Here is a 23,295-nt window from a genome sequence, read left to right as displayed (position 1 = left end):
ATTTATAGGGAAGAGTGGTGGCTCCCCTTTGAAGTTTCAGGTTTTAGCAAAATATTATCAAAACAGTGTGTCATTTGATGGGATTTACCTTCTTCAAACTCCATCATCATATGTAAACATGGATTAAGCATTGTCCAAGACCCAATTCTGTGCCTCTTGGAGTATCATGTGTTGGGATCTGTGAACTTTTTAGCAGGACTTGGAACATAATGCACACAATGTTTGCAGCACTGTCATGTCCTCGTCGTTCCCCCATAAACGAAATGCAATGACTCTTTCACGTGAACATGATCATCAGCTCGATATGGAGAGGAATATCCTTTGTGCTTTCTTGTCCTAAAAATATACATATGAGATGACTTTGTATTTATGCCTATAGACAACAGTCAACTGGCCTTAGTTTCCCCTATTGAAGAATCTGCCATGGCGTCTTCTGCAGCAAATTTCGTTTAACTAATACTGTAATGACAAGCCTATGTATACTAATACTGTAACGACAAGCCTCCATCTTTTGGCCATTAACAAAAGCTGAGCAAGTTTCTTCGGAGACATGCAAGAGAAAATTTGGTCCTTTGGAAGTCCATGAAAGAGACCAAAGAGAAATTACTACTTCATTGATATCTGGGAAATGGAAACTGGTGTGCAATTTCGTAGGGAACTGTCTTGTGGCAGGGGGAGACAGCTTCATAAATACTATTGTGACTTTGAACTGTGAATCAATGCAACAAACAAACCACCAAAAAAAAGTGATTTTTGTGAATATTAGGATAGCAGTGTCACCGTAGATTTTCTGAAGCATGGAACTGAGGAGGGTTATGTACAAGGCCAATCTTGAAGGATGTTACGTAAAGGCCAAAGCTTAAATTTGTGGAATTAAGAGATTTGATCAAAGCATCTAAACTTCAGATAGAGTTCGAGAGAAACAATTTGGCAATAAGCTGAAGTTGGTATTGTCTCTTCCAAATTGTTTGGAGAGGTTTTCAAGTACAGGAGGCCAATCCCTTCTCGGAATACAACAGGCTAAGCCTGACAGATGCTCAGCATATTTGGAATTAGATGCATGAGAGCAACAGATGTCAGTATAGAATTTGAACTGTAACATGGATCTGAATCTGTTCTGTTTGGGGTATATCTTTTCCAATTCTGCTGCACTCTGTCTGATGCCACCATAACATGAAACAATGTAAACAAGAGATTAGCTCGAAGAATCTTTTCGCTGTTTCAAGTCCCACCTAACATGCTGTCTCAGCAGAGGTAAGTCATCGGCAAACACTCATGCTCGAGGATGGGACTACTTGGATGCGGTAAGACGTCACTTGTTGTGCTGAGAGATGTTGAAATCTTAATCATAGTAGCTCATCAGAGACCAACAGCAAGTGAGCCTCATCAAGTAATGTTCTCTTGGAGACTGGAAGAACACATCTGAATGGTGGTCTGACTTCAGATATAGATCCACTGACTGGAACACTTAAACCGATTTATACCACCTCAACAACTTCGGTGCAGAGGAAGAAGAACCAGGAGGTAATCATCCTGTTGTACCGAAGTGGTCACTCCAGGTTGGCAAACCTCCCATCTGCGATCTACAGCCTCATATGCAACAGATCGTCCACCAATTGCCTGGGGACCGAAATTTTATGGGAGTCACGCACATCAACAACTAATGCATAGCTACCAGGATCGAACACCGATGAGCGCCTCGATGTTCAGATACATTACCGGTCCCGGGACTCTGCTAGAGTTAAAGCAGAGACACAAACAAGTTTCATGGTCTCAGTTGGCTAATCGGCCAAGGTTTGGCTTTTGAGATGGGGTAGGTGAAGACAAGAGACTGATTCAGGCCTGATGTAGGTAGGAGAAACAGATTCACAAAGTGCTCGCATTAGATGAGACAACAGTAAGGCCGAAGAAGGATGAGACAAGCGGTGAATAATTTTATGGTAACAGATGCGTCATCTGTAAGTGTGCGTCAATCAGCTTCGAGGTCGGAGGAAAATGACAGACAAGTCGGTGAGAGGGCGACGATGGAGAGTGTCGGATGCGATTTATTGCCCCGTGAGCAGCTTAATGGTGTTCAACAGCCGACCCAACTAGTGGACACTGACTGCGGCCTCGGGGTTCCATCAAGCTGGAAGAGCTGGTCCCGGTCAAACTTTGACTCTTCATTCCCAAAATTATTATATCTCAAAATTATCCTTAGGCAAGTATTATGATAAATAGATTTTTTTTACGATTATGATAAATATTATGATAAATAGATAGAGTACCCCTTACTTACTGAGAAACACCTAAACAAAAATATTGTGTTTTTCGAAAAATCCAACCTTAGTTTTTCTCTCTTTTAATAAATGCTAATGTAATATTTATCTTAATTTTTTGATATATAAATAATCTGAAACATAGGTAATAAAATGGATAAAAATGAAAAATAATTAAAAATAAACAGACCTTAGTTACGTTTTTGTTCTCACATATCAATCAATACTCGATCTAACATGAACCGAACCCAATTAGAGTTGGGCCGGAAAATGGCCCAGTGGGCTTAATTAATCCGATATGAGTTCATGAACGAGCCCAAATTGACGAGGAGAAAAGAATAGCTTTACTGTGTCGTCGTCGCAACATAAGATATGTTACCTCGGGCCAAACGCCGCGGTATGCCATCCTTTCTCCTCCTCTCTTCGCTCCTCTTCACTCCCACCCTATCCTCCTCCTCAGCTGCCGCCGCCGTCCCGATTCCTTTCCCCAATCCCCTTCGCCGCCCGTTGTCAGTTTGCCCCGCCTATCCTTTCTGGGGTTCGAGAAGAGGACCGGGGTCGATCTGCTACGCGTCATCTCCGCCCTCCTCGCCTCGCGCCCGCGCTCTCTCCTCTACGGGATCGATGGAGGACCAATCCGTGTCATATCTTACCCAGCGAGAGGCGGCGGAGATCGATGAGATCCTCATGGGACCTCTGGGGTTCAGCGTCGATCAGCTGATGGTGCTTTCATCTTTTCTTCTCGCATTCTCAAGTTCCCTTCCTCCTCTAATTTGATTTTGATTGAGATGTTCTTCGTCTGGCAGGAATTGGCGGGATTGAGCGTGGCCGCGGCTATATCCGAGGTAATTTTGGTTCTCTTAAGCCCTTCTTGTTATCGGTCACTGAAATGCTCACAGGGGTCATATTAATGGAGTTAGTCATTGTTTGTGTTGTTTGTGCATTTTCCGTCTTGGGTTCTGCATGAACTTCTTGTACTGTAAAATACTAAAATTTAACATAGTTTATAGCTCAAATTCATAACTTTTGGTTCAAGCCAATGGAGAAATATGGTTTCTTCACTTATTGTGCATCGCAAATTCACGTTGCCCACCTCTGATTTGAAAAACATGTGGACTCTGAAAGATGTTAGCGGATACTTCAAATTGATTGAAGGATCTCTAGGACAGTTTTTGATCCTAGCCATTCTGTTTTACGTGGTAGATGGAATAATGATCACAAAGTTAAAAAACGGATGTTCAACTGTCCAAAAAGAGTAATCAGCATTCTTTCAATATGGCATGCTCACTACTTGTCCATTTTGTAGTTGGGAAAAAAAACTTTTGCAAATATCTAGTACGGTTTATGGGTGATACTCTGATCATCATGCTATTGTAGAGAGCTTCTGCATGACGATTAGCAAATATTGGTAAGAAACAAGTAACAGTGTTCACAGAAGCTTGAGGAAGAAACAAGTAGTTTTGATGACTTTTGGCAGCATAAACGAGTACAAGAAACTCTAAAAGAAACCTGAAAAGGATATCAAGCTGATAATCAGGTATATCCATTTTCTATGGTTTTCCTCGTATTAGCAACATAAACTTTAGTCCTTAGGGTTGCCAACAGGAAATGATAACCTTAAATAGGAGTAGCAGTGACCTTGACCTAAGTATTTTAAGAAGATACACCCGCTATAGGTGGCTACATGATATAGATGATCCAACTTTTCAGCCTCCTTTACAGATATGTTTTATGATGCTTCAGCTGAAGATATAGAATCACAGTCCTTTATATTTATGTGTCAAGACAAAATTACAAATTATATTGTTAAAATTCGCACAATCAATAGTTTTTATGATATTCACTGCCTTATCCATGGAAATTTCATTTTGCCATTAGATCATTGAGTTGTGCAACAAATATGACGCTGGATTTGCCTCTAAATTTTCTAATATAAGGTAATTGTGGTGGAGAATTCTAATATTGGAATCCATTTTAAAACTTAATCCTTTATTATTATATCCTGATTTGTCAAATTCTTTTGCACGAGTAACAACACTGGTAATATGAAGATTTTCGTGCAGCAGTTTTTTAATAAAGGATTAGTGGTGTGGACATGTCCCTGGTCGGACAAGTTGTGTTGACTACCTGGACGGTGGTTCCATGATAACTTGCTGAGATATATTAGAAACTGTCTTCCCATTTAGTACTACCTGGACGGTGGTTCCATGATAACTTACTGATGGTAAAAGCTAAATATGTGTTTGTAGTTTGAAAATCATAGGGGTAATATCACATTTTTAAGAAGGCATGTTAGATTGAAAACCTACTGAGTCCATTAAACAAATTTGTTGTGTTAAAGCTTAAATGTTTTTGATATTTGGAGATGGATTATGAGCATCTCCTGTTAGGGTGATTATTGTGGTGGAAATCATGTTGAGCAGAAAGATCATGTAAATGTCAATAATCCTGAACAGGCTATAATTTCGGTGGATTTAGTGGATGCATTTGCAAAGACATCTTGTCGGATTATCAGTTCCATGATTACTTCTCCAGCTGAACTTTCACAATTAAGCTAATATGTCATGAGGGGCTATTTTATACTCATTGCCAGTAAGATCATGATGAATCGGGCCACCTTTATCGGGAAATTAAAGTCTCTAATAATGTTTCATTCAATCGTTATGTCAAGAGGGAAAGAATATTACTGTGGACCATGGATCCTTTTGTATTAATTGATATTGTAGATATCAATGCTTAATCTTTTTCGTCAACTGTGAAGGATCTCATGGTTGTTTATTATTGGATCTCAAAATCTGTATATCTCAATGCTTTTGCAAAGTTAAAATAAGATGTTTATGGTTTTTAATAGGTCTATAAATCAAGTGAATATAGACGCGTCCTTGCTATCTGTGGTCCAGGAAATAATGGTGGTGATGGTCTTGTAGCTGCTCGTCATCTACATCATTTTGGATATGAACCCTTTATATGTTATCCAAAGCGTACACCGAAGCCTCTCTATAATGGCCTTGTTACTCAGGTATGGCTCATTTCCTTTTCTTTTCCAGTTATTCTCATTTGATTAGAGTCACTAACTATTTTATGTTATTTTGCAGTTGGAATCACTATCGATTTCTTTCATTTCTGTTGATGACTTACCTCAGAACTTAACGGAAAATTTTGACCTCATTGTTGATGCGATGTTTGGATTTTCATTTCATGGTAACTTAAGTGCCTATTTGGCATTAATTTGTTTTGTGCTTCTGTTTTTGAAAGAGATAAATGTTGTATACTAATGTAGGATACATCATGGTCTAAATTTTCACTTCCATGCCCAGTATCGGCATGGAACTCCACATATGAGCATCCGTTCCAGAACACAACAAATGTCCCCACTTTGATATTGGGTCAATGGTCTGACACGAACAAAGCTCTCTAGAATTTAAAACTGTAGAAATTAAGTTTTATTACTTTATTTTTATTTCTGTTCTTTTGGAGGAAAACCTGTACTTTAAGAGCTTTCACCGTTCTAAGCTTTGTAATCGTCTGACAATTACTGCTAGGCCCATGATTGCCCGACAATCTTTACTTGATCTTCTGATGGGTCTCTAGGATGAACTAAAAGTGTCACCATTAAATGTGCTTTCAGTAAAACAAAAAGAAACCTGGAAAGAAATATTATATTTTCATTTTTTTTATATGTAGAAGAACCCAAAATCAAGGCACTGCTAGATGGGCTGAAGATTCTTATCAAGTTTATGTTTCCACACATTAATAGTCGCAGACAAAATGCTTGAATACTTTTTCTTATTGCTCCATATTCAACATTAGTTGATGTGAATTATAACTTTTTCTAAAATTTGGTTAGTTTCACATCCTTGCATTAAGTGCTTACACATATCTTTTAGTCCCTGCTCTTGTATGATGTTTATTAGGGAGATTCTAAAAATGTAGGTATTGTGTATTTGGCTGAAGCAAACTGTATGTAATTGATTTTCTTGATTCGTTTGGTTCATATGACCAATTGTTTTTTTTTTTATTCCAAACAAACAAGATCACTGAATAAGCTTCTTTGGCTTTTTTCCAATAGTCTCTTTATTCTGTCTTACAGAATTTTACTTGGATGGTTTAATTTCATCAAGATACTTTGAAGTAATTCAAAGACATGTAAGAATAGATTTTTTTCTGCAACCTATTCTTATGATGGTGCCAAGATATTCTACATAGTTGCATTGTAAGTAGATTATTGTGATCTTAACCAAGACGAAAAATTGAAATGCTTATTACATAAAAGTAATGCATCCATAAACTTGGTTTTAGTTAACTACTTGTTTCTTTAGATGTTAACAATAATGAATGTGTATGTAGGTCAACCAAGGCCACCCTTTGATGATCTTATTCAGCGGCTTGCTTCTCTAAGTCGTGTTGACTGTGGACGCAAGAGATCATCAGCAATTGTTTCTGTTGATATTCCTTCCGGTTGGCATGTTGAGGAAGGAGATATCACTGGTGAAGGCTTTGAACCTGACATGCTGGTATCTGTCTAAATTGAATTTGGTTTGTTCTTGTACGTAATAGTATCTGATGGTGGATTTTGTACGCGCACATCTTTGTTATTATTCTGAAATAACTTACATCTGAATTTACTTTTTATATCTAGGTTTCATTAACTGCTCCAAAGCTCTGTGCTAAAAAATATGTCGGCCCACATCACTTTCTTGGGGGCAGATTTGTTCCTCCGTCTATCATCAGTAAGTACAAACTTAAGCTTCCTCAGTATCCAGGCACTTCAATGTGTGTGAGAATTGGAAAACCCCCATCTGTTGACATTGCATCACTGAGGGAGAACTATATTTCTCCTGAACTTCTTGAGGACCAGGTGCTGTCTCACCCTGTAGATCAGGTATATTTTCTTTGTTTTCAACTGGATCTATTATATGATTTCTTAGGTATTTCAATCTGCTCCTTGGCTGCTGAAACCACTCATGCTCTTCAAGGTCAAACGATAATAAATCTGAAATATTTGGATCAGGTGTATTTATCTTTTAACTTTGAATAACATTCTACCATGACCATATGCTAGTTCCATAAATGGTTTGATGAAGCAGTTGCTGCTGGCTTGCGTGAGCCAAATGCTATGGCCTTGTCAACTTCTGGCCATGAAGGAAAACCGTGTGTATTCTTTTTGAGCCTTTTCTTCATGAAATCAGATTCACAACATGTTAGACTTTTGGTCTATATTCCAAAACTTGAATTATCTTTTCTACAGTTCATCACGGATGGTCCTGCTAAAAGGAGCTGATAAACAGGGGTTTGTCTGGTTAGTGATGTTTGACTAATTCTGCAACTAACTGCTGAGTTGAATTTTCATATTAATTAACAAAACATATAGTTTATATTTCTTTCCATGAGATGGTTTTACATAAGCATGTTTATTTTGCTAATTTAGGTTTACCAATTATGGGAGCCAAAAGGCCAAGGAATTGTCTGAAAATCCTCATGCTTCACTTCTTTTCTACTGGAATCCTCTTAATCGTCAGGTTATTGCTCTCTCTTGGGGTATTTAGCTTTGTCTTCATGGAGACAATTACTTTTCATATGAGATTACAAAACTTTTTTTTGGAAATTTGATTATTTTGGTACAACTGAAGGGCTATGGTTTTTTTATATGATAAAATTTTGGTTGGATCAGCACCGATCTAGCATCAACTTGATGAATCTAGATCAAATTCATCCTGATTTAGGTTCAATCTACTCAAATATTGCCTAGATCTACATGAACATGGGTCAAATTCATGTGGATCTATGCCGGATGTTGTTCTAGACAAGTTTCGCATGGTTCTTGACCAGATACATAAGTATCTTGTTTGGAACCATGCAGTGTGGATCGACTTAGATACATATAGATCAATGCTGGATGTGCATTCAGCCTCAATTTAACAAAAACTTTATGTTCGAAAACATAAAATATCTAAATGAGTGAGAAACAACTCTTACACAAATAACAAGTTGGCTAGGTTTAGATTTGCCTCGAATTGAAGAAGAAACCACACTTCCTAGCAAGAAACCCACACCATAGCTTGAAAGAAAAGTCACAAACGTGATGTTTCTCGAGAATTTTGATAATAAAATGGGAGAAACTTGAAGACAAAATTTGAGAAAAAGAGAACGAAATAAGCTTGATATTATTGCTGATGGAAAAGAGAGGAAATGAGCATATTGGTTGAGAAAGGCGAAAAAGTGGATGGAAGAAATGTGAGCATCGAATGGTATACTTATTGCCCGACCAGTGACGATACTGGTATTCTTTTTGTATCAGAGAGACTTTCTAAAAATCATTGGTTTTAGAATTGTTTATTACTTTATTAGTTACATTGTTTTGCATCAATGATACTATTTTTTAATTATCATTGATTTTAGATGTGTGTTATGAGTAACATATTTTTAGTTGATATATATTTTCACAGTGAAGAAGAATTCATTCTTTGGCTTCTCCATCTGGTTGGGACTTTTGTCTGATGCGGTCAGTATTATAAGTTGCAGGTTAGAGTTGAAGGAACTGTTGAAAAGGTTTCTAGGGAGGAATCCGAGACATATTTCCATAGTCGCCCTCGAGGAAGTCAGCTTGGAGCAATAGCTAGCAAGCAGGTCTGATGTGTTTGTCTTGCTTTCATCTATGTATAAAAATGTTTTTATACACTTCAGTGGAGACTTAAATGTTTTTATGGGTTTCTTCAGAGTACTACTGTAATCGGAAGGCATGTGCTTGATGAAGCGTACAAAAAACTAGAGGAAGAATATGCTGATGGGTTAGTCTAACTAAGCCTTGTTTTGTGTCAGAGTATCTTTGTTTTTACCTCAGAGTATGTTTGTTTCTGTCATGTGCCTGTTGCATATGAGTTTGGTAATGCTGTTATTTGAGCAGAAGCTTTCATTAAGTTAATATGTTTAGCATTGCTTTTTCCCCCTCTTTATATTTGTTTTGACATCATAGTATGTTTGTTTCTGTCATGTACCTGTTGCATATGATTTTGCCATTTTGGTAATGCTGTTATTCGAGCAGTAGCTTTCATTAGGTTAAACGAGTTTGCTATATGCTTATGCCTTTTATGCCTGTCTATTATTCCAACTTCTAAGATGCAGTCTTGATTAATATATGCTATAACAAAAGTACCTCATTTTTTGGTTTGACGTGTTAGTTTTAGTTAATGTTTCAACAGATAGGCAAATAGAAGTCTAATAGATATTTGTGAATCCTTGGAAATCTCTTTTCTGTTTTTATGTGCACCTTTTTTTTTTTTGAGAGATGAGAGCCTTCATGATTTTTATGTCAACATGATCATTCTTCAGCTTTGAAGGTGTTACCCTTGAAGAACCCTGCACATATGTGCCCTGTAAATTTTAGTCTTCTTTTTAACTTGGATATCTTCAACCTTGTAAAGTGCTCATTTCATGTTTGAAGTGGATAAAGACTGTAAATATGAGGATTTCAAATTCTGTCCTTTACTAGAAGCCATTGCCTTGTGTCCGGTTAGGTTGTATGTTTGGTGCTTGTAGGCCAGAGTTTATTGCCTATTTTTCTGCTCAGGTCTCCTTTTTTTCATTATTTTTTGACTTTTGTATTATAAATTGGACTCACTCATGACTGTAAGAGATTCTAATTGATTCAACACTGGTTCATGTGATCCCTTATCATTTTCTTTTGGTTGTTGAACAAGTACGTTGTCTGACCCTATCATCCCAGCTTTACTATTTTTAGCATGATAGAAGTCTGTGGCTCTCTCTCCCATGGTTTTCGTATATGCCACTCGGGAAGAATTTGTACTCCACCCTGTTAATATGCACTCGGTCAACCGACCCTCACCATTGAAATGTCAATGTTGTTGAAGCTAAAACTGCTTTGCATTATGCATTCTGCTTCTCCAGAAGCTTGATCCCTATGCCTAACCTGCCTTTGCATTATGTAAAACCCTGTTAGTATGCACTTGGTCAATCTACCCTTATCATTGAAATGTCCATGTTGTTAAAGCTAAAACTGCCTAATCTGTCATTATGTATTCTGCTTCTCCAGAAGCTTGATCCCTATGCCAGAGTACTGGGGAGGCTACAGACTGAAACCAACCAAGTTTGAATTTTGGCAAGGCCAGCCTTCTCGTCTTCATGATCGGTAGGTCCATCCCGTTCGATGAGGCATCTGGAAGTATATGTTATGCTTCATGGCTTATGCATTAGCCAATTGAAATGAACTTTTTTTTTGTTTTTTGTTTTTTACAGGCTTCGGTACTCAATCAGGACAGTAAACGGAGGCCAAGTATGGCATATCGAAAGGTTGTCTCCATGACTGGTAGTGTCTTCTTCTTCAGCCTCTGCCCTGCGATAACAAAGAATATCTAAATTTAATCCTTTCTACTGCTACTTAATCATCTCTCATCATGTAAAGCTTAGAATTGTTTTGCATGTCATCAAACTGCCGATCCGCGTCCTAGAGTGCTCATGAAAGAAAGGTTTTGATAGGGTCGGAGGGGCACATGCTGCGAAGTCCAAGATCTGAGTTAGCTTAGGGGTCCTGCAACAGTCTCTCTGTTGCCCCAAACTGAGGTGTGTTGCTGTTTGCGATCTTCCACCTCTGTTTCCCTTCCAAACTTCTGGTTTGTTTGGCGACGCGACTTGTTCTATGTGCCGACATAAAATCAGAAACATCTGTTTTAGATTTGGTTCGTCTCGGGATGAGGCTTTATGTCTGAATCGATTTGGTGAACATTATATTCGAAGATTTTTGATGACGCTCTGTTGACACAACGAAATACAAATGGTAGCAGAAAATGTAGCCTTTTGTCAAATCAGATTTGTATAAACATAAAAGGTTTTACTCGATAGTACCGTAAACAGGACAAAACTGAACCAAAATCCTCGGTCCGGTTTAGATTTCGGCTTGCATGATTTCCTGGTTCGATTTCGGTCTATGAAAAATTATTATTCGATTTGTCACCGTCGGGAAGAATAATAGCATGAGATTTTGATTTCGTGTTGATTTCTTATTCGAAACATTTGTTTGACCTCAATCCCGATCGAGAATTTAGACTCATCTGATGCGCCGGACGTGCGCTTCAAATAATAATAATAATAGTAATAATAATAATAAAACAATGAATGAAGGTCACAGTAACTAACACGTGCGCTTACCGCACACCAGAAGAGCTTCAAAGTCGTCCAAAAATTATTAAATGGCTAAAAAATTGGCAAAATTTCGGTTTCTTAGCTTCACGGAAGGTGAGCAGAATATCACGGGTCACGAGACCGGAGTGTGTTTACCGCACACCGGAAGGATGTCAAAGTGTTCCAAAAATTCCAAAATGGTGGCAAAAACATCCGACACTCGGTTTCGTATGATCACCGGGGAGTGAGCAGAACTTTAATACAAACAAAATGAGGAGGACTACGAAGACCTCCTGGTGTGCTTACCGCATAACAGATGGATGTCAAGGAGCTCCAAAAAATCCAAAATTGATATCAAATCGTCTAAATTTTGGTTTCTTATTCTCATTTGCGGTGATCAGAACTCACGCCTTAAAGTCAAAAAAGGAATGCAGTTTGCGATCGATTGGGAACAATTAAGGAGACCGATTAGGATATGACAACCTAATGAACAGATCAAACACCGGAGGCTGTTTGGACTTGGCAATCGTTCCACCGGCATGAGCTAAACCCCCCAACCAGTAGTAAACACATGCATTTTGGGATGTCACGGTGGAATGAATACATTGGTTCTTGTTGCTTCTTGGTGGTGTTCATCAAGACAAGCAATATGATTCGATGGTGCTGTTGTGCTCCAGCTTTTAGTGTGCCGTCAAACAACGAGAGTAGCCATGTGATTTCGTCCCATGTCTTATTACCTTAATACGACCTCGTCATCTTCTTGTATAACAACACGCATAAAGTTGTACTGCGATGCGATGGCAGCCTCCTCTCCGATGCTCTCTTCCTCTATCTCTTCCGATCCGACGTACTAAACTCTTCTTTTTCATCTTCTTTATAGGTTCTCTTTATCTCCCTCGTATAATAATAATGATGCGAGAAGATCCCCTCCATATCTTTCTTTACCTCCTCGATCTCCTTGAGATCTTTGTCATTGTCGATTTAATCGCCGTCGTCTAGGCCATCATCTCCTTTCACTATGAGGGGGTTGATTTTCTCCTCTCTAATGTTGCCCTCACATTGCCACATCGATGCCATTGGCTCCCTCCCTTATTTCTCTTTGCCGATGATAAGCCCAATGAGATTGAGCTAGTGTCTCGACAATATCAAACGAAAGTGATGAAGTGGAGGAGGTCATATGGAGACAATAGGCCCTCGCAATAGAGTGAAGATGATGGGCAACGGTGAAGGGGCAAAGTCGACCATAATAAGATAATAATCGATATGAGATAATTATAGCTAGACCTATTTAGTATCTTGGTCTTTAGACTTAAAAATTTATATCGACATCCTTATATTTACGAAGGAAAAATATTTAACCCCAACTATCTTGATATCGTCGGCCTTATCAACCAAAGATACAGTACCTATGAAAATATTAATTTTACCAATGATAAAATAGTAATTTTAGACGTTAATTAAAAGATGAAAGAATGAGACTATTGACTTAGGCAATTGTATGATTTGTTTTTTCCCCAAATTATTGTCTTAGGATTTCTTCCCCTAAATCTATCTCTTAGGGTTTGATCAACTTAATATTATTGTATTGTCGAGGAGCTTTCACTTACGCCCTAAGAGGGATTCGAAGAAGAAGTGACCAACTTAACATTTCTATGTTGGACAGGAGCTTTGCCTTACACCCTAAGAGATCGATTTGAAGAAGAAAATCAATCGTGCGACTGTAATGATCTTTTTTTTTAATTAATAATTAAAATGATCATTTTATCATTGATAAGATCGATAATTGATGCACTGTTTTGTACCTTCGATCGGTAAAATTGAAAAGTAGAGATAATTTTATCTTTTATAAAAAAATAAGATTAGCATAATAAATAAAAAATAAAAAAAAATTGATATTATTTTATAAATTTTTTGTTGGCTACAGATCATCATCACTCGTCTTTTGCTCCTTCACGCACGCAAACACACGGCATAAACAGCACACACCTGTTCGATCAAATGACCAACGTCCCTGACTCCTCCGACAATATTCCTGCATCATTCGATTCACGAACCCACAGACTAAATTAATCCTCAGATTCTCTTGCCGACATTGTTTGCCATCGACCCTACTCAACTCTCGATAACACCAATGTATTTTTTTTTTATCGTGGATCACTCCATGGCTTCGTCAACCCAGATATCATTGTTTGGTACAAGGCACAAGAACAAGACTGGCAACTTCTGTAGACGAAGGTATTTGGATTTGGATGGAGCTGAAGTTGACAGTGTCTGAGACAAATCTCTCCGCTGCATCCAATCTACCGAGCTTTTTCTTCGACATGACGATGGCAGATTATGGTACGTAGCTCTTGTCTGCTCCCTCTGCAATCACACATTCATGGAGAGCCTCATGATTATGGATTACAGAGGATGAGATGAGATGCAAGCGACTGCGTGCTGCTTCAAAGGTAAAAGAACAAAGAGGAGAGTGATTTCTTGATCGATCTAACTCTCATTCTCCTCGGAGAGGCGACAATCGACAGAACAATTAAGTATGCGAATAATTAGCCAATGGATCGTAGTGGCCAATAGAATGTAAGATATTTTAATGAAGCCAACTTGTGTTTCTAAATCATTGTAATAGAAACACAATAAAACTAATGCGGAAACGAAATAGCGTACCTCCAGCCATTGTCGCCAAGAATTTCTGCAAAGATTTCTTCTTGAACTTTGGTTCTTCTCGGCTCAGAACTCTCGCTTTAGATGGTGTAGGAAAGCCTTTCGCTTCAAAGAGATGATTGAGCCAAGGGACCAAAATCCTCATGTATATATAGATGTTCTCCCATCAAGAACATTTATCATCACCAACTCATAACGTTCAAGAATTAATTCAAATTTGTAACGTTTGGACCATAATGAAGAACTTAATGATATTAAATATTTAATTTAATAATAACGGTTTCATGTCTAAAGAATAAGAAACTGAAATCATTTAAACGATAATAAATGAAGAAATTCATGATAATGAATTATGAATCTTAATAAGAACGGTTACGTTATTATTAAATAAGATATTTAATAATAACCGTTACATTCTCCCACTTGGTCCATACGTTTATCTTAATAATTTGAATTAATCTTTCTCGAACAACTTTTTAAGAAATAAATACATGAATCATAGCGATAAGTCCTCTAAGAGCGAGTATTATCATCCATGTATCACGATGTATTTAGTTTCTTAATCTTAATGTGGTAATATTACTTTATGAATAAACCTTATGTTTATTCTTGGTCCAACAACAATATATTTTCTCAAAATAATGTGCACATAAATGAGAAAATTTCATAATATATAAGAGTTTCAATATCATTACAAAGTGGAACTAAGTCCCATTTTCTTTACATGATCCTTGAATTTTAGAGGTGGCATGCCTTTAGTCAAAGGATCAGTAATCATCAATTCAGTGCTAATGTGCTCAATGACCACTTTCTTTTCTTTTACACGTTCTCTTATGGCTAAATACTTAATGCCGATGTGTTTACTTCGACTTCGACTTTTATTGTTTTTAGTCATAAAGACAGCAGCTGAATTGTCACAGAAAATTCTTAATGGCCTAGAAATAGAATCCATGATTCTAAGCCCAGAAATGAAACTCTTAAGTCATACACCATGTGAAGTAGCCTCAAAGCAGGAGACAAACTCAGCTTCCATGGTAGAAGTAGCAGTCAAGGTCTGCTTAGCGCTTCTCCAAGAAATAGCTCCACCGGCCATCATAAAAATATATCCTGATGTTGATTTACGAGAATCAACACAACCGGCGAAGTCTGAATCTGAGTAACCAATCACATCCAGATTGTCTGTATGTCTATACATAAGCATGTAATCTTTGGTTCCTTGTAGATACCTCATCACTTTCTTTGCAGCTCTCCAGTGGTCCATACCTGGATTACTCTGATATCGACCTAGCATCCCCACAATAAATACAATATCAGGTCTAGTACAGACCTGAGCATACATAAGGCTTCCTACGACAGAAGCATATGGGATGTTTTTCATTGATTCCCTTTCAAAATTGTTCTTTGGGCATTGGTTCAAATTGAACATATCACCTTTCACAATGGGAGCAACACTTGGTGAACAATCCTTCATCCAAAATCTTTCTAAAAGTTTATCAATATAGGTTTCTTATGATAGACCTAAAATGCCTCGAGGTCTATCTCTATAGATCTTAATGCCAATGACATAAGATGCTTCACCCATATCCTTAATGTCAAAATTTTTAGAAAGAAATTGTTTCACCTCATGCAGCAAATCCTTATCATTGGTTGCAAGCAAAATATCATCTACGTATAAAACAAGGAAACATATTTTACTCCCACTAACCTTCTGGTATATGCATTGATCCATGGGATTTTCAACAAATCCGAATGAAGAAATCACTTCATGAAATTTAAAATACCATTGGCGGGAGGCTTGTTTTAAGCCGTATATAGACTTCCTAAACTTGCAAACCAAGTGCTCACCAACACTAGAGGAGAAACCTTCAGGTTGTTTCATATAAACCTCTTCCTCTAGATCTCCATTAAGAAATGCTGTTTTCACATCCATTTGTTGCAACTCAAGGTCAAAATGAGCAACTAATGCTAAAATAATATGCAGAGAATCTATCTTAGATACAGGAGAAAATGTCTCCGTATAATCGATTTCCTCTTTTTGAGTAAATCCCTTTGCAACAAGTCTTGTCTTGTATCTCTCAATGTTGCCTAACGAATCTTTCTTAATTTTAAAGACTCATTTGCAACCAATGGCCTTTGCTTCATTAGGCAACTCTACAAGATCCCAGACTCCATTGCTCATCATGGAATTCATCTCTTCTTTCATAGCATCATGCCACAAATTTGACTTTTTGCAACTCATGGCTTGTGAAAATGTTTCAGGATCATTTTTGGCTCTAATATTATAGTCAGATTCTTGTAGATATACAACATAATCACTAGGAATTGCTGATCTTTTATTTCTAGTATATTTTCTTAATGTTGTACCAATGGTTCCTTGAGGAACTTGTGGTTCAACTAGTTGTTCAGGAGCTTGTTGTAATTCCTGAACTGTTTGATCTATTAGAATACTATCAACAACTTGTGGAATTTCAATGATTGGTTGTTCAGCACTAGTTTGTACTTGAGGAGTGCTATGAACTATAACCAATCTATCATTTGATGTGGAAGGTTGAGATTCTATATGATCATGTGCGGAAACTATGTTCCTGAAATGATCGCTCCCACTAATCACATCATCCTCAAGAAATTTAGCGTTTTTTGATTCCACAATCCTAGTTGCGTGAGATGGACAATAGAACCTGTAACCTTTGGACTTTTCGGTATATCCAATGAAATACCCACTAACAGTCCTCGCGTCCAGTTTCTTCTCTTGTGGATTATATATCCTAACTTCAGACGGACATCCCCAAACGCGCATATGTCGCAAACTCGGTTTCTAACCTTTCCATAGTTCAAATGGTGTCTTTTGGACAGCCTTGGTTGGAACTCGGTTTAATATATACACAGCCGTCTTTAGTGCTTCAGTCCACAAGAACTTAGGAAGATTGGAGTTGCTAAGCATACTCCGCACCATGTCCAATAATGTTCGGTTTCTTCTTTCTGCAACACCATTCTGGTCTGGAGAACCAGGCATAGTGTATTGGGCAATAATCCCATGTTCTTGAAGAAACTTAGCAAAAGGACCAGGTGCTTGTCCATTTTCAGTATATCTACCATAATATTCTCCACCCCTATCTGATCTCACAATTTTAATTTACTTACCACATTGGTTCTCAACTTCAGCCTTAAAGACTTTGAAGGCATCCAATGCTTCATTTTTATTATGAAGCAAATATATATACATATATCGTGAGTAATCATCTATAAAGGAGATGAAGTATTTCTGACCATGTATGTCCATGTCTGGACAACATATATCAGTATGAATTATTTCTAATGAGTATGAACTCCTATTAGCACCCCTTTTGGACTTATTGGTCTGTTTTCCTTTAATACAGTCCACACAAGTCTTAAAATTAGTAAAATCAAGAGTACTAAGTACCCCATCTTTAACTAATCTTTTTATTCTCTCTATGGAGATATGTCCTAATCTCCGATACCATAATATAGAGGAATCCTCATTAATATTACACCTCTTAATGCCAGCGTGAACATGCATTGAATCTTGAGTATTATCAATTTGTAATAAAATACGGTAAAGACCGTCAGACAAAATACCATTCCCAACACAATCAGATTTATATAATAAACGAAATGATGTGTCTTTAAAATTAAAGGAATATCCAAATGGTACGAGTCTGGAAACAGAAATTAAGTTTCGTGAGAAACTTGGTACATAAAAGGTTCTTTCCAATTTTAAAACAAAACCACTACTTAAAGTTAAAATGCATGTTCCAATTGCTTCCACATGTGAGCCCATCTTATTTCCTAATAAGATGCTTTGCTCACTTCCCACTGGCTTCCTTAGGTTTTGCATACCCTGCAAAGAGTTTGCAATATGGATTGTTGATCCAGAGTCAATCCACCAGGTGTTAATATTAACATTGACCATATTAGATTCATAACATACATATGAGGTTGGTTTACCTTTCTTTTCAAGCCATTGTTGGAATTTCGTACATTCCTTCTTCATGTGTCCCTTTCTTTTACAAAAGAAACACCTTGCTTCTTTCTTGATATCAGCTTGGGGTGGTATTTTACCTTTTCCCTGCTGATAAGCTTTTTGATTGGCTTGATGTTTGTCAGTTTTGTTCTTCTCTCGAGTGGTTACCATCAATGCACTCTCACCCAATTCCATTACTAGCCTCTCTTCTTCTTGAACACACATGGTCATTAATTCATTAATTGACCATTTGTCCTTATGTGTATTGTATGAAATTTTAAAAGGGCTATATTGAGGTGGAAGGGTGTTCAGAATATAGTGCACCAGGAAGGATTCTGACATATTAACCTCAAGTTTCTTAAGTTGAGCCGCAATATCTCGCATTTGCATTATGTGCTCACGCACACCCTTTATGTTTGTGAGTCTAAGGGATGAAATATAAGGGTGCTTGCTAGTGCCTTATCCGAAGTGATGAATTGTTCATCGATAGCCTTTAGCAAGTCTCGGACATTTTCATGCTGGTCAACAGAACCACGTATGCCAGCAGTTATCTTAGTTTTGATAAACATCACGCTGAGCCGATTGGATCGCTCCCATCGCTCATATAACGCGATCTCAGTTAGAGTGCTGGTATCCGTGACTATAGGTGGTTCGTCTTTTCTAATAGCATAATCAATATCCATCCACCCTAAATGGAGGAGAACCCTCTCCTTCCATATCTTATAGTTATCACCACTAAGTTCGGGAATATCACATCGAATATCAGAGAAATTAACAGTTTGAGAAACTGCATAAAATCAAACATGCTTATGTCAAAAATTGAAGCTTAATAGACTAAATTACATGTTTTACCAATGTGAAACATGCCAAAAATATGAATCTCATGACATAAAAATTGCCTGTGGGCTAAATTCTTAATTCAAATAGATTCAAATGATCTTTATGATAAAACTATCAAATTATATTCCAATTCATAATCCCTATGGGTAAATTATGAAAATAATCTGATATTTTATCCTGATTAATTATATTAAACATAATAAAAGATCCTGTGGGATAACAATTATTATACGAAATATAATCAATCACAATATGATGTCTAATTACTTATGTGATCCTTATTTTAACTTTATATATAATTTTATTTAATTAAGGATGTTGTGGCTAATTCTTAATTAATTAAGATTATATGGATCACTAGACATTTTAAACATAAAAAATTTGCTCATAAACATAATTTAATATAACTAAATATGCATACATAATATGAGCATTTTACCGACTAAAAATGTTGAAAATGATATTTCCTCATGATTTTCAATAAAATATATCAAGAAGTTTCCAAGAAGAAACCAAAATCAAATCATTTTCATGGCATAAAAATGAAAATTTTTTCATATCAAGGCAGAGGTCATTCGGCTCTGATACCAAATGTTAGAAATTTTAATGAAGCCAACTTGTGTTTCTAAATCATTGTAATAGAAACACAATAAAACTAATGCGGAAACGAAATAGCGTACCTCCGGCCATTGTCGCCAAGAATTTCTGCAGAGATTTCTTCTTGAACTTTGGTTCTTCTCGGCTCAGAACTCTCGCTTTAGATGGTGTAGGAAAGCCTTTCGCTTCAAAGAGATGATTGAGCCAAGGGACCAAAATCCTCATGTATATATAGATGTTCTCCCATCAAGAACATTTATCATCACCAACTCATAACGTTCAAGAATTAATTCAAATTTGTAACGTTTGGACCATAATGAAGAACTTAATGATATTAAATATTTAATTTAATAATAACGGTTTCATGTCTAAAGAATAAGAAACTGAAATCATTTAAACGATAATAAATGAAGAAATTCATGATAATGAATTATGAATCTTAATAAGAACGGTTACGTTATTATTAAATAAGATATTTAATAATAACCGTTACATAGAATACTAACTCCAATCTGTTGTTCTTCCCAAGCAGGCTTTGGAGGAGAGAAATGGCAGAGGAAGCCAGTTGATGCTGTTGAGCTTGTGAAGCTGTGGCTGAAACCTTCCATCGATTCACGCAAACATGGCGATTATTAGTAGCTGAGGCTGTCATCTTCCCCCTTCAACCAAATGTGCAGAATCTACTTGCACAAAACTCGTGTTTTAGCTGGCAACATGTTGGATTTTGTCGAGTGTCTGGTTGGATTCAGTCAGCCCAGTTCACTGCCGCTGATTTAGCTGGCTGTTCATTGATTGCAGATTAGGCTGAAAGCTAATCTTAGTAAAACCTGTAAACATTTAAATTAGATTTATTGATGCACACGCCTCTACTTTATTTCCCTCTCTCTATATCTAAGTATACTTAATTTCGTCAAAATCTTGAAACCATAATCATAATTAGGATGAAATTAATGGAAAGATCACATGCATTTGCAGCATCGTTCATACACCTACGAAAATTTGGTGACAGGACTCAGAAGCCGCAGATGATAGCAGTCAGGAAGAGACAAGGGAAAGCTCTGCTGCTGCTACCTCAGCTCAGCTGGTGATGCTCTCATGTTCTGTGATCTTTGAACTCACATCACTCGTCTCACTGTGGGTTGAGTAGAGGAAGAGGAAAGAGAGAGAGAGAGAGAACACGGACTCTTCTTCCTCTGCTTCTCACGTGGCAAGTCTGCAATTGTTTTCTTCTGACCCACCCCGTGCCTTTAAAAGGCCACCCTCGTCCTCCCCATGGAGCTGTGTGCAGGTGGAGAGAAATGGCATTGGAAGCTGTGGCTTTCCCTCACGACCTCTTTCGCTGTGTCTCCATGGAGCCTCGTGCCGCTGAGGGAGGAGCATGAAGCAGTGACTCGGGTGGGCTAATGGAGGATGACAAAGGGGCGGTGCAAGAATGTGATCCCTCGTGCTCCTCGGCGCAGAACCTCCATGGAGGAGTGGGGGAGGCCATGGAGGTGGCGGGGCGGAGGAAGAGGCGTTGCGGGAGGAGCATCAAGAACAGAGAGGAGGTGGAGAGCCAAAGGATGGCCCACATTGCCGTGGAGCGCAACCGCCGGAGGCAAATGAACGAGTACCTGGCTGTCCTCCGCTCTCTCATGCCATCTTTCTACGTCCAAAGGGTAATGTAATAGCACGATGTTTTCCTCTGATCACCATGAATTCATCTGCAAATCTTGAGAATTAGCACTTGTATGCACAGGGTGATCAAGCTTCGATTGTCGCTGGCGCAATCAATTATGTCAAAGAACTGGAGCAGCTCCTTCGTTCGATGGAGGTGGAGAAACGGCTCAAGCGACGAAAAGATGCGGCCGCCGTCGCTTCTGCCTTCGCCGGCTTCTTCAGCTTTCCTCAGTACTCCTCTTTCTTCAGTGGCGGCGGCGGCGGCAATGGCAACGACGATAACAGCGGTAAAAGGCACGGTATCAGCCACTCCGGTGCCTTTTACCGCAACACCGGCGAGATCGAGAACCAAACGGCCACTGCCAACATCGAGGTGACGATGCTGGAGAGCCATGCAAACCTCAAGCTGCTGTCGAGGCGGCGGCCCCGGCAGCTGCTCAGGCTGGTGGCGGGACTGCAGAGCTTGCGGCTCGTGCCGCTGCACCTCAACGTCACCTCCGTCGATCGCATCGTCATGTACTCCTTCAGTCTCAAGGTGTATCGAGCTCTTCGTCTCCAATCTACATCACTGCGATTCCGGATCTCTTCTGAACCTGCTCTGTTTGGTTTTGATCGGCAGGTGGAAGACGACTGCCGGTGTACATCAGCGGACGAGATTGCAGAAGCAATCCACCGAATGCTAATCAGGATAGAGGAGGAGGCAAATCTGTAGTCAATTCCTTTTGAATGTAAACGTGATTGCCACTCGTTCTTGTAGCCGACAAGGGTTTTCATAGCATTTACTCGATTCATAGGGGATCCGCCATTGACGATATCGGGTGTCACTGAGAACACCCGATACAAACAAGTCGCAGATATGCTTGGATCCAACAGTGCCACTGGGTCAGCAAGATCTTGATAGTATTGTCCCAAATCTACTTGCACTCTGCAGAGGGAATAGGCTGTCATGCTCAACTGACGTTTGCATCCAAATCCAGATAGAAATATTATTCCTCTGCTGCTTCAGGATTGATGTACAGTAGAGATTTAGTCAAGATTTTGTCGAATTAGTACTGGCAAATTTTTAGCAGAAGTCATGCTTTTGGTTATAAAGGTGAAGAAAAGAAGGATCATAAGAAGAAAAGTTGAATTAGGACAGGCAAATCAGAGCTGATCTCTGATTTGGCTTAAAAGAACATACGGATTTGCATAACCAAGTTCATTAGGTTGATGAATGAATGGCCAATAATGACTAAAATCTCTGAAAATAATATTGTGCAAAATCATCTGCTCTACATAATCAAAATGATTTTAGTATTTCGACTGGAGTAATTACCAAAACAACTTCAGGTTTCTGTTTAGCATCAGTTCATCTGAAGAACCCAATATTTGTTGAACTGTTGATCTCAGTAAATGAAGCTGGAGATGAAAAACCAAGTTACTAAGCATTTGGTTGGTGGGCCAAATGGAAACTGACAATCTTCAATTCTTCTGAAACTTGAAAAGCAGCAGCACAGAAATTTACAAGGAACAATGATCTAACAAGATAGTAAAAACAAAAGGAGACTGCAAGCACTCATATAAGTTTTTTTGCAAGCCAAGATCTAAAAATATAACTTCAAAGACTAAACTTGTGTGTTGCTCTGATTTAACATGAAAGTGAAGAATCCACATAAAAGTTCAGATCAGAGCAGATTTTCCAGACAGTTGACAGAAAGAAAAGATAAAGCAGCCACTCTGTGAATGAGCACTTGTAGGGGAAGTTCTTGCAGATGACACGCCACTGAAAGTTATCGGCAAATTAGAAATAGCAGAGAGTTCAAAGGAAACTAAGAAGTCACTCCAAATACTGAAAACCTAAGAGACAAGCAACATTTGCACTTGGACAATGTTATGCTATCCGATAACAATAATCTATGCAGATTATGCATCTAATATCTCATGTTTCCCTGATAGGACAATGTCTTAATCTAATAATACCACAAGAAAGCAGACTCTTGATGGGACTCAACTTCTTCAGCATGAAAGCAGAAACAAGGATGAGTTAAAGCCATAAAAGGTCAAGAAGATTCAACTTGAAGCATTATTCCTTTCATTTAGGAAATCACGCTATCATGCAGCACTGTTATGTAGAAATTAATCGGATACCGTCATGAAGATTCTCATTCAACTTAAAATTATATG

At 38.2% G+C, this 23,295-nt stretch overlaps 2 protein-coding genes across 5 annotated transcripts; both read left to right on the top strand.

Annotated features, from left to right (window-relative positions):
- Positions 1-2,621: 2,621 nt before the first annotated feature.
- On the top strand, positions 2,622-11,020 carry LOC103976694 (pyridoxine/pyridoxamine 5'-phosphate oxidase 1, chloroplastic). Of its 4 annotated transcripts, none has more exons than XM_009391994.3 (14): positions 2,622-2,981; positions 3,065-3,103; positions 5,110-5,277; positions 5,354-5,459; positions 6,606-6,772; positions 6,898-7,140; positions 7,321-7,409; positions 7,507-7,557; positions 7,687-7,777; positions 8,781-8,885; positions 8,976-9,046; positions 10,309-10,404; positions 10,512-10,581; positions 10,724-11,020. In XM_009391994.3, exons 1-13 carry the CDS (start codon positions 2,631-2,633, stop codon positions 10,576-10,578), a joined length of 1,644 nt encoding a protein of 547 aa, XP_009390269.2. In that variant the 5' UTR covers positions 2,622-2,630; the 3' UTR covers positions 10,579-10,581; positions 10,724-11,020. The 4 variants fall into 4 exon arrangements, with proteins under 4 accessions (XP_009390269.2, XP_009390270.2, XP_064953346.1 ...); XM_009391995.3 differs by having other exon boundaries at positions 10,683-11,020; XM_009391993.3 differs by having other exon boundaries at positions 2,623-2,981; positions 10,752-11,020.
- A 9,614-nt stretch (positions 11,021-20,634) lies between these two features.
- On the top strand, positions 20,635-22,267 carry LOC103976696 (transcription factor bHLH96-like). The gene is made up of 3 exons (XM_009391999.3): positions 20,635-21,131; positions 21,212-21,667; positions 21,752-22,267. Exons 1-3 carry the CDS (start codon positions 20,877-20,879, stop codon positions 21,842-21,844), a joined length of 804 nt encoding a protein of 267 aa, XP_009390274.2. The 5' UTR covers positions 20,635-20,876; the 3' UTR covers positions 21,845-22,267.
- Positions 22,268-23,295: the final 1,028 nt, after the last annotated feature.

This window comes from Musa acuminata, chromosome BXJ2-2 (genome assembly GCF_036884655.1).
Source record: "Musa acuminata AAA Group cultivar baxijiao chromosome BXJ2-2, Cavendish_Baxijiao_AAA, whole genome shotgun sequence".
Taxonomy (NCBI): Eukaryota; Viridiplantae; Streptophyta; class Magnoliopsida; order Zingiberales; family Musaceae; genus Musa; species Musa acuminata.
Note: the sequence above shows the minus strand (reverse complement) of the source record. Positions and strands in the feature narration are given on the sequence as shown.